The sequence below is a fragment of the Nymphaea colorata genome, chromosome 9 (genome assembly GCF_008831285.2).
Source record: "Nymphaea colorata isolate Beijing-Zhang1983 chromosome 9, ASM883128v2, whole genome shotgun sequence".
Lineage (NCBI taxonomy): Eukaryota > Viridiplantae > Streptophyta > Magnoliopsida > Nymphaeales > Nymphaeaceae > Nymphaea > Nymphaea colorata.
Window position 1 is genome coordinate 23656382 of NC_045146.1, and position 16774 is coordinate 23673155.

Consider the following 16774-nt stretch of genomic DNA (forward strand, 5'->3'; position numbering starts at 1 on the left):
CGTACGGTATGCCCGATTCATCCATGTATCACATGATATAAGGATAAAATGATTTTTTGTGGTTTTTTACAAAACAACCTCTCTCTCCTTCTCTCTAAACATTTCTTAAAGTTTTGAGAGAAAAATTTTACTAGTTTTTCTACAAAAAGTCCCCATTTATGTGATAAATCATCGATTTAGAGGAGAACTCGGTTGTGGATAAGAAGGTTTACTCATGGACGGTGGGGATGATGGGACCTTGATTGATGATAATGATAATATATTATTTGTTGTAAATTTGTAATGTAATCTAAAACACTTTATTGAACTTTAAAGTTGTGATGGATGTTTATTATGTTATCATGAATTTCTTATTTGTCATTTCTAAATGTGTTGTTAATATATTATGGCTTATGAATGATGTGATGAGTTTTTTTATATAGAACATGTTTTTTCAAGTTGTTTTTTTGTTCTTCCTGATTTTACCAATTTTTTCTCTATTTTTTATCTTTTTAAAAAAATTATGAATTAAAAAATTAATTTATGATACGTTATACGCTACATTATGATATAGTGGATAGGTCGGCCCGACCGATACACGGTACTATACACCTTTTACAACATTGGTTTCTAGTACTTGATATTCCCATATTTGTTGCTTATCCATACCTCTCAATCACATGGGTGTGGGTGCGGATATGGGTACAGCGATGCATGTATGGGGTAGACAACTTCAGATAATGTGGGTACGGGGGTATATATTTATGTATGCAAACTATCACAAAAATACAAAATGAAAGCAACATTTAAGAAAACAAGTAATATAAATAAAAATAGAACATGTTAATGTTCAATAACTCTCAAAACGAAATGAAAACTGAGTTATAAACTAGCTAAATCAAGTAAAAGTAAGTAATTGGAATCAGTTTACTTTCAACTTTCAATCCAAAAAGTACCCACATATGTGTCCAAGTACCCACTTTGCCATGTGTGGTGTGGCGTACTGACATGGTTACGGGGCTCCATGTGACTTAGCTGCCAACTACTAAAACTTGATTTTTTTAAAGTGTGTTTGCAGTTAACTACAAGCTGCTATATTTTGTTTGGTTTCCTTCCACTCCATGACAGGAGTTAATAAAGTGAGAGTTACCTGGTTTATGCAATTTGTACTGCTTGCTTTGTGCACGGTTCCGGGTGAGCAAGGGGTATTAATCCCACCGCCCGAAAAAGGCCCGAAGGCCCCCCCATTCCCCCTGCCTCCGGGGTCCTGAGCTGCGTCGGTGTCGGCGATAGCAACGGTGCACCCTTCATCTTAGATGCCGCGCCCTACCGCCTTAAGACACAGGAACATAACGCCCACGGGAATCGAACTAGAGACCTGCCTTAGTACAGGCCCCTAGCTCAACCAGCTACGCTATGCCCCTTGAGGCTTGCTTTGTGCACGGTTGCTGCAAATTTCATGAAGGGGAATATACTGTTTCTAACTGTACTCCATCATGTTTTCCGTTCTACAAAGTTCAATACGAACTATACTATCCATATACTGAAATTCATCCACTGCTGAAATCAATGTATGATCTTCCACTTGATCTGTGTTGGGTTTGTGCTGCTTCGGAAGTTATTTATTGTCCTTGCAAGTTTTGTTGGCCTTTTATAGGTTCTTTAGGTAATTGTGTTGAATCCCGTGTGACCGTGAACTGTATTTCAGTGCACCTGCATATCTGAAGGTAGAATAAGACTGGCTTTTGCAGTACCACATTCCCACCATGTCGTACTTCTCTCTGGAATGGTCAAATGCACCCAACGGTCTCTTGAAAGTTGATGCTGGTTTGCAATTTCATGTCATGTTCTTCAACCTTGAAGCCCAATTGACAAAATGTGTTCTCTTAAAACTTCAGGATGCCTGCTCTCACACAGGTGTCTAGTCTTTGAATTTTGCTGAAAATGAAACCGAAGTTTCTTTCTTAGGTGTTCCGACTTGATTCATTGCGTGCCACACCTGATAGTGGTGAGTTGATCTCCTAATCCTTCCATAATTTGGGACGGTGCATTCTCACACTGAATCGTCATTCATCGGTGGACTTCGGGACCTTATCTTGCACCACTCCTTATAAAAGAATACTCGAAGGCCTGACTACTCCTTAATTGTTTGCACTCATGATTTCATTATCATTTTTAGATGAAAACTTCTGTCGACTAATGGAAGCAGCTAGAAAATGCATTCAACTCCTAAGTTGGTAGGTCTGACACATTCAATAAATTTGGTTGGTTCTGTGGTGTCGTATCATATCGTGGCCCAGCGAGGTTTCGTATCATAAAAGCTTAAAGGCACGGATCTCAGTTATGTGTGGATTTTGCCTGAGAGAATGTTTTCGAGAAGTAGTTCCTCAAGCCCTGAATAAAGATGCAAAAAAAAATGAGATAGATTGAGCGTGTGTTGGAATGGAACCCTTGTGTTTATAGTAAGTTGCATTGGAACAGAGTTTGGTTCCTACTTCGTTGAACTTTTCCTTTTCCGATATATTTCCAATCTATACAGGGCCTCTTAGGTTGTTCCATGGACAGGAGAAAGCGGTGACAATCTAACTGACAAACCTCGGTTGTTTCGACAGCAGTGGCAAATCTCTGGTGTTTCGACAGGGAAAGATCTGAAACTCAGCTACTCTCAGATTTTCAAAACAGGGTTTAGAAAGATCAGGACCAGCCGTTCAAAATCTCTCACAAATTTATTTGTCGGTGGGGCACAGTTCGTGGTGTCGGTTGCCTACCAAAAACATTTTCTGTGTGTCTAGAATGGTTGGTGAGCTAGAGGCAGGAGAAGGGGCCATGCAGATTCGGCAGATGCTGTGTGGAATCCATGAACAATTTCTTCAAAGTGCCACTATAACAGCCCCTGTTTGTAGCCATTTTCGCCTAAAAGTTTGTCCCTATTTTGCCTTGTGCTTTTTCTAGTGTCCATAGTTTTACTACTATTCATGGTTCATCTGCCAATTCTTTACTTGTGAGCATGTTTAATTTGGAACTTCGCAAGGCAGTTTGTCGAAATTGACCATAGAAGTAGGGCCTAGATGAAAAAAACAAGGGTAGCGCCCGTACCTGACCTCGAGAAAGGGAAATCGGTAGTTCCTGCAGCAACACAAAAAAGGGTTAAAAAAATGTCTTGTAAGAGGCTGCCGTCGCTAAAGTCACCGCGTCAAACCACTTCTTCGAAATATGACCAACCAATATGCGTGTGTTGCGCGCTTTCTACAAGGTGGCCCGCAAAGGCCGCGGGCCCCACCATTTCCTATTTCCTACGTAAATCTCGTGTTATATCACCATATCCTGTCACTCTAATTCTCATTTTTTTTTTTGTATAAAATATATATCTTCATTAAAATCTTAGTTCCTACACAAATACACCGTTTGCATTGAATAAAGTAGATACATACCGTAGATCGGAAAAGCATCCGAGGGCTCACATGATTAAAGCACGTATAATAACAATGAATATAAGGAAGGGCTCACCGATAAGACCATCGTGATCATGAGAGTGGTGGCTACAGTGAAAACAAAAATCGAGTAAAGAGGGACATTCTGGTAACTGTGGCGCAAGCCCTGTGTCAGTGTGTTGCTTTGTTCGTGCTTTCCCTGTCCTTTTCCTTCTGTAGCTGATGAAGGAAGAGGGCATTTAATGTTAGAGGGAGGCGTAACGCTTAGGCGATGCGAGAACCTGGCATTGATGTATGTCCCTCCTCCGCGCTTTCTTGCTCTCGAAAACGGCGAGAAGCATCCCTTGCATGTGTCTTCTCGTCTGTATTTTTTTTCCATATTCACATTAACAATCCCACCGTTCACTATTCTCCCTCAATCTCTGCCTCTTCCTCTCTCTCTCTCTCTCTCTCTCTATTTCTATTTCTGGCCGAGGGTCGATCGATCACCCTTGGGTGGGTGGGAAGAGAGGGGAGCTGCATTTTGCTGCCATGGCATTGATCTTCTTCTTCATTTCATTCAGCATTTGAGATACGAGACACTGTAATAAAGTTCTTTGCATTTCATTCTTATTGATTTTCTAGATTATTGGGCTTTTCCCTGTTTCTTTGGGGGGGGGGAGACCAGATGAAGGAAGGGAACAACCGGAACGTGGAGAAGCTGGTGTGGGATCAGATGGCGAAGGGAAGCGCCAGGGCAAACGGAGGTGGGGCTGTAATGGGCAGCGCCAGCAGGAACCTTACCCGCCTCATGACCTATGCCATCCTCTGCTTCGCCATCACCTATCTCATCTACTCCCTTAACCTCCTTCTCGCCGCTCGCTCCTGTCCTCCCCTCCCTCCTCCCTGCGACGCCACCTGCCCCAATTCCTCCCTTTCTGCCGCCACCGCCACCACCATTACCAGCAGGATCGCCGTCGCCCAGGGGTTGGGGAACCAAACTAGCGTCGCCCGAGCCGCAGCGGACAGGTCGAGGGCGCCCGAGAACAAGGCGATGCCGGAGGAAGGAAGAGGGACGGACCTGAAGCACATTGTGTTCGGGATCGCGGCTTCGTCGAGCTTGTGGGAGAAGAGGAAGGAGTACATCAAGCTGTGGTGGAGGCCCGGGCAGATGAGGGGGACGGTTTGGCTGGACAAGCAGGTGGGGCGGCGGCGGGGGGAGGGGCTGCCGCCCGTGAGGATCTCCGGCGATACCTCCCGCTTCAAGTATACGAACAGGCAGGGCCACCGGTCGGCGATCCGGATATCGCGGATCGTTTCGGAGACGGTGAGGCTGGGGCTGCGGGACGTGCACTGGTTCGTGATGGGCGACGACGACACCGTGTTCGTGCCGGAGAACCTGGTGCGGGTGCTCTCCCGGTACGACCACCGGCAGTTCTACTACATCGGCGCCCCGTCGGAGAGCCACCTCCAGAACATCTATTTCTCCTACAGTATGGCCTACGGCGGCGGGGGTTTCGCCATCAGCTACCCGCTGGCGCGCGCGCTCGAGCGGATGCAGGACCGGTGCATTCAGAGGTATCCTGGCCTCTACGGCAGCGACGACCGGATGCAAGCATGCATGGCGGAGCTCGGCGTCCCTCTCACGAAGGAGCCTGGATTCCACCAGTACGACGTCTACGGCAGCCTCTTCGGCCTTCTCGCCGCCCACCCTGTGGCGCCGCTCGTCTCCCTCCACCACCTGGACGTCGTGGAGCCCATCTTTCCCAACGTGTCGAGGGTGGCAGCGCTCCGCCGGCTGCTCGAGCCCATGCGCCTCGACTCCGCGTCCCTGATGCAGCAGTCCGTCTGCTACGACCAGAAGCGCGAGTGGACGGTCTCCGTCTCGTGGGGGTACGCGGTGCAGATCTTCAGGGGGATTTTCTCCCCCAGAGAGATAGAGATGCCTTCCAGGACGTTCCTCAATTGGTACCGGCGCGCGGACTACACGGCCTACGCGTTCAACACCCGGCCGGTGAGCCGGCACCCCTGCCAGAAGCCATTCGTCTTCTACTACGAGAAAGGGAGGCTCGACAGGAAGGCGGGCGTGACGGTCAGCCGGTACGGGAAGTTCCGCGTCCCGGCACCGAGCTGCCGGTGGAAGATACCGTCTCCGGGGATTGTACAGGCCGTGGAGGTCTCCAAGAGACCGGACCCACTGCTGTGGAGCAAGGTACAGGGGGAAACGACACTACCCATTTCGTCGTTTATTGATTTATTTTTTGTTTGTTTTCGTTTGATTTGCGTGTTCTGATCGAAACCGCGTCGAATTGACAGTCGCCGAGAAGGAACTGCTGCCGGATTCTGCCGTCGGCGAAGAACGAGAGCGTCTCCATCGAGGTTGGTGCATGCCGAGAGGGGGAGCTCATTGTAACTTGAGACTCGTCGCAGGGCCGGCGCGGCTGGGGTTTCGCGTGCCTACCCATTTGTCTCACAGCTCCATCTCGTCCCCTTTTTCCCTTCCCTCCTGTTACGGTAGGAAAAAAGATGGAGTCCGGGAGATACAAAAGAAATGGTCACGGGCGCGGTGTATAGAAATTGTAGGTTAAATTTTTACCGTCACCCTTTATTTCTTTCGCTTCCATTGTAGTTCTTTTTTTTTTTCACAGCTTCTTCATGGCTGTTGGCAGTTGTCACCTCGCCCATCTCCTTTACAGTAATTAAACTAAGATAAAATTGGCAAAGAAAAAGACATGCTTTCGCTTCCACGACCATTTGAGTTTCTGCCTCCTTTTGAATCTTCCATTTAAGATCGAATATAAAAAACTGCAGAAGGCGTCGGTGTTCTGCGGACACGTGAGGGAAGGGAGTATCATCGTTTACAGATAGATAAGCAGCAGGGATCTTCTACGACCCCGCGAAGTGTATGATTTCTTTGCCTTTTTAAAACGGAGAAAAATTAAGAGGAGGTAGAGAACAAAAAGGCAAAAAAGGATTTGATTCGAGGGAGGGGAAGGTGGCCTCGGACAGGTGCTATCTCATCCCTGCCGTCCGCTGCAAAGCCCTTTTCCTCGGGTTCCACGTAATGAAAACATGGGCGCAGCGGCGAAATTTATTCCTCTCATTGATGGAAATTGTTAATTTCGGTGGGAGGCCGCTTTTACATCTCCCCGCCACGGACCACACTTTAATACCGCCTCTGACAAGCTTTGTATTTAATCATACATGTTACACTTAGTATTTCATTTTTAATGCATGAAACGTATCGTATAGATTCATTGGCTTATACAATTATTTTCCTTTTCTCGGGACGGGGCTGCCGGTGCCGGCTGCGATGGTAGCCAGCTTTTCTCGTCCTATGCTTTCTTTTCTCCTCCTTTGGCGGCCCCTTGGAAAACGATCGTTTTGTTGTATGCACTCGCACACAAATAAAATGGAAGGAGAAAGAAGTTGCCATTATGGGACACTGAATCGAAACCCATTGAGGTCTCATTGTGCACCCGTTTGCCTTGACTTGGATTTTTGTCTCTTATCGAATTAGATTCGCAAAAAGTTTGTCCCCCAAAGGAGTTCACAAGCTTCGTGGGGCCTTCAAGTTACCTCTTTAGGCTTCTACCTACCTATCTTTCTTTGAATATATAAATATCTGACGCACTTGTGACCTACTTCTTTAGCGAACGTCTAAATCAAAGCGCCCACTCCTTACCAAGTCCAAGTCAATTTTCGAACATTGTTTGCTGCTTTCGCTAGATGCCAAAGTTAGAAAATATGGTTGGTTTCGACTTGATTGCTCAAATAAGAACAAGCTGAGTGCCACCAAAGTCAAATTGAGAATGAATATAATACAGGAAAAAAAATGATATGGAATATTGTGTGCGAGAAAAATCTTACTTTGGAGTTACCACGAAACCATTCGCAACTTGAAAGTAATCTTTTTATTTTTAAATTGTACACGATTCAAAACTTTTGTATAGCAATTATAAGACACCTTCAGCCGATCCCCTCCTTTTCTTAATTCTTAAAGTAAGTTGTGTACCTCCTTTTTCAAACGCATTGAGTTCAACACCTTGCTATGTATAGGGATGTTAGTGGATCAGATTCAAGTTACGTATGTTCTTTAAAATATTGATTTTTTTAAAAAAATATTTTATATGTTAGAATTTGAACAAAAACGAAGAAAAGTCATTAGAATTTGAATTCGAAACTACATTTTACAATCGAAAAATATCGGTTTTTATATATATATTTCTTATGGTTGGATTTGAATGAAAATGAAGAAAAGTCATATCGAATTTTGAATTGGAAACTACATTTTACAATCGAAATCTGTGAAATTTACAAAATGTAAGGGCACTGGATGTAAGATATTTATTCATCCAAAATTTGAATTCAAATTTGACTAGATATGAATCTCATCTGATTTCTCAAAATTTTCAAGACGGTTTGGTCAGATACCTGTCCACTACCAAACCACAAAAATATTTTTCAAGCATTGTTAACATTTTATCTTTGATCATGGACAGGTTGAAATGACATTAAATCACCAATTCCGTTTCTATTGGATCGGTTGTGAATGGACAAAGATATTCAAAAGTTATTTTTTAAAATAGATGGAAAATAACTAGAATTTATATCAAATAATATTTAATGGTAATTAAAATTTATTCATCACACCGTTAAATCGGCAAGAATAGAATCCGTTTTGCCGAAGCCAAGAATTAGTGGAAGGAGCAAGAGCATGGTATTAAAGATCACACCGGTTCCGCGTAAGGAAATTACTATATAAAAGGAAAATTTCTCAGTCAGGACAAATTCTATCGAGTGCCTTGGGAAAAGTCCTTAGATTTTTAAAATTTTTGTGTGCAGATTTCAATGGATCGCTGTAGCCATCGGGCTGTTTACTTCACTTGAACTAAAATCTTCTGGACCGCTTCGCTTTCATGGTCGATAAACCTTATAAAATCTTGTTATTTTTAGTGATGAACTGGATAAGATCTTGCGCTATTATGAAAAACCTGTGTGTGACTCATGTTAGAGATTATTCCAAAAAAATTTTGAGTCAGAAGTTCTCAGCAAAGAAATGAGATTCTATATCTAGATATTTGCTTTTTTTCTTTTTTTTCTTTTATCCCCTGCCTATCGTTTGACTACAATTTGTAAGAAAAAAAGGTGTCATTTCTGAAACTTTTATGAAAGTTCACAAAACTTTCAAGCAAGGGTCTGAAATAAATTTCCATTTAACTAAAGAACGAAAATCCTTACTTAAAATAATAAAAAAACGGTATCTTTTGAAATATCACAGGCAAAAGATAGGCTCAAAACTAAAAATTTCTCTAACTAATTAAATAGTCTTAAGTAAGAAATTGGAAGTCATAAAAGTCGGAATATTCCGAATTTGTTTTGTTACGTCATCTTTTACGGCCGGCGAAAAAAGAGTTTAATTTCCCGTTTTATATTCCTCCATGCCGTTGACACCTTCTACTATTCCAAAGAATATCGATCAGCCTCCCTCTCTCTCTTATCTAAGATTTGATTTGAAAGGGTCTTTGATGACGATAGGTCGTAACTATCCATAGATTTCAAGTGCTCCATAATTGGAATAGTAAACTTGCGTGGGGCAAAATCACTTATAAGCGAGCTAATGGGGCTGGTGTCGGTGATGTATGACAAAAAGGTTTCTCTTAACTATTTATTAATTTTTATACATAAGTGCCTCTTTAAAGGCATCAAAACTATTTCAGGTAAGCGAGATGTATTAATTCCACCACTCGAAGAATGTTCGAAGGCCCCTCCATTCCTCCTGCATTCTGGGTCTTGAAATGGGTCGGTGTCAGCGATAGTAACAGTGTACCCTTCAACTTAAATGTCACACCCTATCACCTTAATACACATGAACATAAAACCCACAGGAATCGAACTGGAGACATGCCTTTATATAGACCTCACCTCGACAAGCTACGCTATGACCCTTGAGGATAAAAACATAAAAACTGTTAAAATAGTATCTCTTAGACTAGAAATTTAACTCTCTCAAATGCCTCCAACCGTCCGAAACTAGTTCACTATAGAATTTTCGGTTTTATCAACAGAATGAACGAGGGGGCCAAAAATAGTAAAAAAGTTCATTTATAAAGTAAATTAAAAGAATTGTATACAAATAATCAAGGAAAAAATAAATAAAATATAATAAAAATTAGTCAAAATTTGACACACGGCTCTGCTACCAAGAAAGTGCACCTTATTTGAATCTATAGATGAACTCAAGGTATTTTCGTAAGCGGTCTTAAGTACCTAAGTTTTTGAAGAATGCACTCTTGTTGTCATAGTAGATGCCGATCTAGTTCAATCAGGGGAAATCAACAGGCCTTCAAGCCTCCTATAGAAAGGATAAAGACGAACGAGAAAAATAAATCTTCCTTTAATACAATTTCAGTTCTATTACCCAGCCAAAATTTTCAGTTCTAAACAATATATGCATCTTTTGTGAGGACTCAGAGCTGTCAAATTCGTGGCATTTCCTCAGAAGATATCCGCATTTGCAGACTCTTTGTCTTTTTCCCCAGAATGGAACATATCAAGGATATAGGCCTACCTAAGTTCCTTGTGGGGCCGTCGATGTTTTCTTCACTTTAATACGGAAAAAATTCCATCGGATTGAGTTGATAAAACCAGGGCAGAACTAAGGAAGGGCTCATAGCCCAACCCTCATATTTTTAATCAAAATTTTACTTGTAAATTTGAAAATTTTAGTTTCATGTATGTAAAAATTTTAAAATTTGAACCCCTGTTAAGGGTCATAAGAAGAGTAGCAAGAATTTGGAAAAGAAGAACAACATTTAGGATGAAGAATTAGGTGGTTGGTTGGAGATTAAAGTGAAACTCTACATTAAAGAGATTTCCTGTTTCCTACTTTTTTTACGAGAGACGGAACATGAATTCGTTGGAGAGTATAGAAGAAGAGGAGAAAAAACGAAGTTCACAAAAGTGTCGGCAGGGAACAGCCTGAAGGGACAAAGAAGATTTCGTTTCAACAATTGCGAGCCGATGGCATCTTCTTATTCGGAATCCTTGAAACCCGTTGAGCACTAGAGTTGAAAAGAACGAGAATCGACGCGCCCATTTTGAAGAACTTCCATATGAATTGGATCGTGCCACCTTCAAATCCAACAACCCTGTGAAACTTCCAATGTGTATAGTTCTTCATTGATGATAAAATTTGGATTCTTTGAGAAAAGTACCATTATTACCCGCTATAGGCACATGCTATGCTGCTAGCTCTTCATGCAAAACAGGAAGTTCGTACTAATTTCGGCAAGATATAAGTTTGATTGATAAAGTATCTGCTAATCAATAGATGGCAGTTTACTGGTGAAATCCACAATTTGCATGGCGATGGGATGAACAAATCAACAATGACCTTTCAGTTCAATCCCAAGTGGACAAATAAAATTAAGCTTTCTACAAGCTACACTCAAACAGAAAAGGTGATGAAAAGACTCGAATCATGGTTCAAGTAAATCATGGTCCGATCCTATCCATTCTTAAATCAATTTAGTAGGATCTGGTAAAGAAATCCAGATCGGATTGCCGATCCACTCTGGATCCTGTATGCAGTTACATAACCAAATCTGAATCCAAATACAAAAACACACAGATTTGCCTAAAATTATGTAGTAGAGGGGAGTTCTTTGGGGAAATGCTTTCTGTAATTTAATGTTCCATCGTTGAAAAGACATTGAGGGCGTTGTTGACGATCCAGCTATGCGTCAAAGTTTTGCGACTTCAAATGTATATTCGCATAAACTGAAGCTGAAACATTCTACAGACATGAAATTAACAAGAAAAAAACTAAACTATCAATTTAAATGCATGCACAAGCCCATGTGTTGGTTAAATTTATTTCAAATTTTCTAGCCGTTCGGACCAAGACTGCCTTTATCTGACGACGTCCCTCCGTCATCTAATTAGTGACGGGCATGAGTACACAAACGAGTTTTCCGCTGTCCCTGTATTTTCATTTGGCTTACTGTGAAGATTAGAATGGGACCCAAGGCGACGTGAAACCTGCACGGATCTCCGTCATATTTTGGTCGCCGTCAGCCCCAAAATTCCCTTAAACGTGTCGATCTACGACGTAAGTCTTCACTTTCGTTGCAAAGAAATTGTCAGATACTAAACAAAACAAGTTTTCATAGAAACTGATCTCGATGAAGTCTAAAATACAGAGTTCGTCCTTTACTCTTCGCAGTGCCTACTTGTTCAAGTCACGAGCGTCGATGGTAAGCAGCAACATGTACAGCTTTAAAAGATCTCAAATATTACAGTTGGTATTGAAGAATCACGGGTTTCTCTTTTCTGTGCTTAGATAAGAAAGCCTGTCACCCTTTCTGCATGTGACGATGAAGGGTGACAATCTAGGTATCTCAGGCCTATGTCAATGCACCTTCAATCTAGAAAGTTTGTGGTTTAATTGATGGCAACCCATGGTAGAGCCTGAAACAATGAACCAGGACCTATCCCCACAAAATGATTCATAAGAAAACCTTTTCATTTCTTTTTATTTGATTTATTGCACAATGACTTAGTCGCTTGGCCGGAATCGAAGAACTCTGTGGTTGATACTTGGACTCCTACAGCCTACACATGTTTCGGCCTGATTAGAAAGCTGAAACCACGGAGCTACAAGCGCAGCCGTGCATCCAACAGCACTAAATCAAGTAGTCAACCCCCTGAGGAGTGAGGATCTAACTGAATGATGAAGTGAATGTATCTCTTGTTTATGTTTCATGTTACCACGTAGCTTGTTAATCGCGTAGAGCAGTATGGTCAAAAGGTCCCTCCAATTTTTTTCTCTCTCTCAAGAATCAATATTTGGGTATTAAAGAATCCCAATCAATCCTATTGAATAATCCAAAGTCTGGATTGCCCAAATGCCAGCACTGAGAACAAGGAAGCCCAAGCCTCGGACTATAACCTCTCGCGAGACTTTTTTAGGTGAAAATTCTCATTAACATATCACCATGTACATTACATCAGCACAGCAGGACTGTCCATGGTGGTGTCGATTTATATCTGAAAGCTGGGGAGTAAAACCGAACTGTGGAATTGGCAGTCAGAAGTGAGGTGAAACTATCAAATTATACCGAAGAGACGTATCCCAAATATGAAGCTCCTAGCTTGCTACCAATCTGGTTTACATGAACGTCAACAATTTATGCGACTCTGGCACTTGATCCTTGCCGGTAACTGTTCTAAAAGGGCTGACCGCACCATTTACACATGATGAATTGAGTTCTTTCTTTTAACTGCTCGTTCATGTCATTCTGTAACCGATGGCAAATAACTTATTAGTATGCCTGATTATATGAGGCACGATGGATTTTCCATGGCACAACTTGCATCCATACAACCTCCCTAGCCGAGTAAGATCTTCGTATAAACTAAGAGTGCTACATGCGTTGGTGGCATTGTGAGCCTGTTACTCTGCTTCCTTCACGCGAGAGCATTTGGGTACCCTTCGAATCATAAGCTTTAAGCTTTTCAAGGTTTTTGTGATCGAATTTGACCTCATAAATGCCATCAACATTCTATGGCGTAAGAAGTTCAAAGTAGACAGCGGTTTTTTCAATTGAGGAATTAATTCTGTAGAGATTAACGTCGTGTAGATAAATTTAGGCAACTCCAATACTTTGGGATTGTGATTTCCCCACGCCGGATTTTGTAGGATGCAGCGTTTTCACAACTGAGACAAGGATTGAACAACCACTTAAAACTGGATCTAGTGCTACATCGCCCAACACTAAGTAGAGTATCAATGCAGGACCTATGAGTGATAGCTAGAAGCAACAATTTTTGATGGCCATAACACAGAAAGCAAAGAAATCACTTTCATCTGCTTTGTTTCTTAAACTGATGGTTGTAGTGCATAAAGACAAACAGATGTAATTATAGACTGTCTAAGACACTTTTTAGGAAAAAAATTGGACCTAGCAAGAACCAGAAATCACATACTTTGTTGAATGAAGCGGAAAGTTGAGATAGTCATCAATCAAGTCACCTTTTGGGGTCTCACAATTGTCCAATTATTAACCTAAAAAAGAAGTGCATGCCATTGTAGCATTCCAAGCACTGCAAAAAGGCCTTAAAGATGTAAAAAGCCTAAAAAAAAGGCATGCACGAAGGTCTATATATCTGAAAGAACCTTTTTTACACAGACACGAAAATCAAACACTCTGAAATTGTTGAAGAGAAAAGATTATCGAGTTTAGATTAATGAAAGACTTTGGTTCCTCCAAAATGAAAGAGTGGTACTAGTTTATGCTTTTTCCTGTCGGTTAAAAAAAATTGCAACTCTAACCATTCACGAAAAAGTTAATCTAGGACATGTTTTAGTAAAAGCGGATTTGCCATTGCTTTGAATTTTGAATAATTTTTTGCATCTGACAGCAGAACAAGAACTAGACGTCGTGGGAGTCTTTTCAAAATAGAAACTTTTAAAAATTTATGCAGAAGACTGCTACAAGGGGTCGTTTTCACAACATTAGTTGCGCCACTTAAAGACAGAAGGAGATTCGGCAACTTGGTGCAGGCACACTTCTTATGGAAAACTGAACAAGAACGCGCGAAGGGCTCGATCACAATACGTACTCCCACATACCAAAACCATGAAACGAAAATCAGCAAACAGCGCGCAAAGTTAATTCCACCCCTACAGTTGCTAATTGCCCTTGCTATTTTCTTAGTCTCTTAAATGCATAACTGCTTCGCTCCGCCACCTGAGTAGGTGGCGACAAATTTAGCCATGAACGACAGATGCAAGGTAACGCGTTCCGGCTGTTCACACTGGCCTTACCAACGTAAGATTGGTTCCGTCTCATAGCGTTTTCAGAAAACACCGTTATGCCCATTACGGTCTGCATAACGGAGAAGAAAGTTGGAAAGTGAGGAAGAAGAAAGGACTGACGAAGAAGAAAAGAACCAAACAGGAACGTAGCAACGTAGAAGTGGGTGCATGAGAGGATCATCGTTAATAGCAGCTTACAGAAGAAAGAGAAAATTTAAACCACTGACGACATTGGAGTAACATCAATAGCTCTTGAAGAAACAGAAAAGTCCTGGTTCTTTGTAATGCAGCCTTACATTTACACAGTAATTCATGCCAACACTTTAACATGGCTACGTAAGGCAGCCCTTCACAGAGAGGAGGAGAAAGAGAAAGTATATGCTGTAGCAACATTGCATACATTCTAGAAATTATCGCCAAAACCGTTAAATGCACATTCCGTGCCCATCGAGAATGACCCACAAAAGTTCTTAAGACAAGGCACAAATCATCGAGCAATCTCCACATGCAAGGATGTGCTGCACTCGATTTTCTCCGTCTCCCAGCTAGCCATCGGCACGACGCAATCATGCTGTGGTACGTAATCCTGCAGCATAGAATTCATTGTGAGAGAGAGAGAGAGAGAGAGAGAGAGAGAGAGAGAGAGAGGAGAGAGAGATCCATACCTCGAGCTTCTGCACTAGCTCTTTCGCATTAGGAGCAGAGACTATTATGTTACGCTGAGAAGGTGTAACGAAGCCATCGTCCACAGCCTTGTCGATGAAGCTCAAGAAAGAGTTGTAGTAGCCATCGACGTTGAGCAGTCCAACCTGCAAAACGTTCACCATATCACTTATTTCAGAGCATAGCAGCGACTGCTTCACGAGTTAACACCTCATTGCAGAAGAAGATGATCGAACCGGTTTATTATGTATCCCGAGTTGCGCCCAAGTGATCACCTCCAAAAGTTCTTCAAGAGTTCCATACCCACCTGTGAAAGAACAAAAATGTGAGAAAGAGAGAGACAGTGAGCGATAAAGAGGGAGGGAAATGTGGTTTTGTAGTTGTACACTTGTACTTGACCTGGAAGAGCAATAAAAGCATCAGAATGGCTCGCCATTTCCGCTTTCCTTTGGTGCATATTAGCAACCGGTCTCACCTCCCCTACTGTCTCTCCTGTTATCTGAAAAGGCCGCACGGTTTAAAAAGAAGACGAAAAACGACTAGTGCTACATGATTGAGTCCCACAGAATAAAAACCAAACAAACATTAAAAAATAAATGTTGTCGACAACCATTTACCTCCTTGCACATCAAAGTCTTGGGAATAATCCTGCCCAGAGAAAACATCAGAATGGCCTGAACAGTTGAAGCAAAAGGCAACAGAAGAAACAACAATATTTATTGGGTACCCTAAAACATGGCGACCTCCATTGTAGACCTCTTGCGAGACAAGGCCCATAAGCCCCACATTCCCTCCTCCATAGACCAAGTTCACATTCCTGGAGACCTAACAACACGAGAAGCTTTTCAGCGAAGGTGCCCAGTGAAGGAAGAGAAGGGAATCATTCCATACACAAACAAGAAAAGAATGACACTCACGAGCTCTCTGCCTAGCTCAATGGCCGCATCTTGGTAGCAGTTTCTCCTTCCGCTACTGCTACCACAGAAAACGCAGACCCTGTTGAACCTACTAGACTTACATTCTCCGTTGCTCTCCATTGCTCAAACAGCTTCAGGTTCTGCCACTAATCGTTCCAAGGGAGAGAAGGGCATCAATGGTCTATTTATAGGCAACGAAAAACAAAAAGGCAGCATAACGAAAACGAGCTCTCCAAGACGACGGGTGGGGGGGGGTTTGGGAAGGTGGTACTCTATCTTTTTCATGGTTTTTTGAACGAAGAGAAGAAGCCTCAAGAAAAAAAAAAAAAAAAGGAAGAAAGAAACCAAAAGTATAAGCTACCACTATCAATCAAGTAACCGTACTCTTTGCACTACATACGTGTGAACTGTCCATGGCAGAGGGACGTGATGAAACCCCACCCTCGCACTCCCTTCAGCTCACTCCTCACTCTCTCAACTTTTTTCACTCCCACCAAGAAGACTCGAGAGAAAAGATAAACCGACCTAAAACCCCAGTAGAATGCCTGCCTTGCAGTCCTCCTTTCTATGGTTTATGGCTCAGCAGATGGCAGAACTTCCTTTTGGTTCATCTCTTAACCCCTCCCGAAAGCAAGAGGCAGGGCGGGCAACCCCACAAAACCTTATCCCAGATCATGAACTCGGTAGAACTGCAGAAATAAGAGCGATCTTAATCATAAGCAGCATCCACTCCGTGCTAGCAATTAATATCCTAATGATTTGTTCAAACCACAAAATATAAGCATAACTCTCAGTTAGCTGACGCACAGAGAGAGAGAGAGTGAGAGAGGAGCAAGACAGAGCACCACTACGAGTACGAGTCCAGAACAGTAACCAAACAGAAAAGCTAGCAGATTCGGTCTCGTTGGAAGGCAAAAGTCGATTAACTTTATGTGTTTGGTGGTCGCGAGTCACATCAAGCAACAAAAGGCATCTCAGCCTTC

At 42.3% G+C, this 16774-nt stretch overlaps 2 protein-coding genes across 2 annotated transcripts; one reads left to right on the forward strand and one right to left on the reverse strand.

Moving 5' to 3' along the window:
- Nucleotides 1-3513: 3513 nt before the first annotated feature.
- Nucleotides 3514-6142, forward strand: LOC116259838 (uncharacterized). The gene is made up of 2 exons (XM_031637788.2): nucleotides 3514-5601; nucleotides 5706-6142. Exons 1-2 carry the CDS (start codon nucleotides 4078-4080, stop codon nucleotides 5805-5807), a joined length of 1626 nt encoding a protein of 541 aa, XP_031493648.1. The 5' UTR covers nucleotides 3514-4077; the 3' UTR covers nucleotides 5808-6142.
- An 8338-nt stretch (nucleotides 6143-14480) lies between these two features.
- Nucleotides 14481-16774, reverse strand: LOC116260904 (cytokinin riboside 5'-monophosphate phosphoribohydrolase LOG1-like). Its single transcript, XM_031639437.2, has 9 exons — nucleotides 16599-16774; nucleotides 16317-16480; nucleotides 15792-15937; nucleotides 15602-15699; nucleotides 15492-15522; nucleotides 15274-15373; nucleotides 15111-15181; nucleotides 14877-15020; nucleotides 14481-14797 (listed from the first exon to the last, which is right to left on the reverse strand). Exons 3-9 carry the CDS (start codon nucleotides 15909-15911, stop codon nucleotides 14699-14701), a joined length of 663 nt encoding a protein of 220 aa, XP_031495297.1. The 5' UTR covers nucleotides 15912-15937; nucleotides 16317-16480; nucleotides 16599-16774; the 3' UTR covers nucleotides 14481-14698.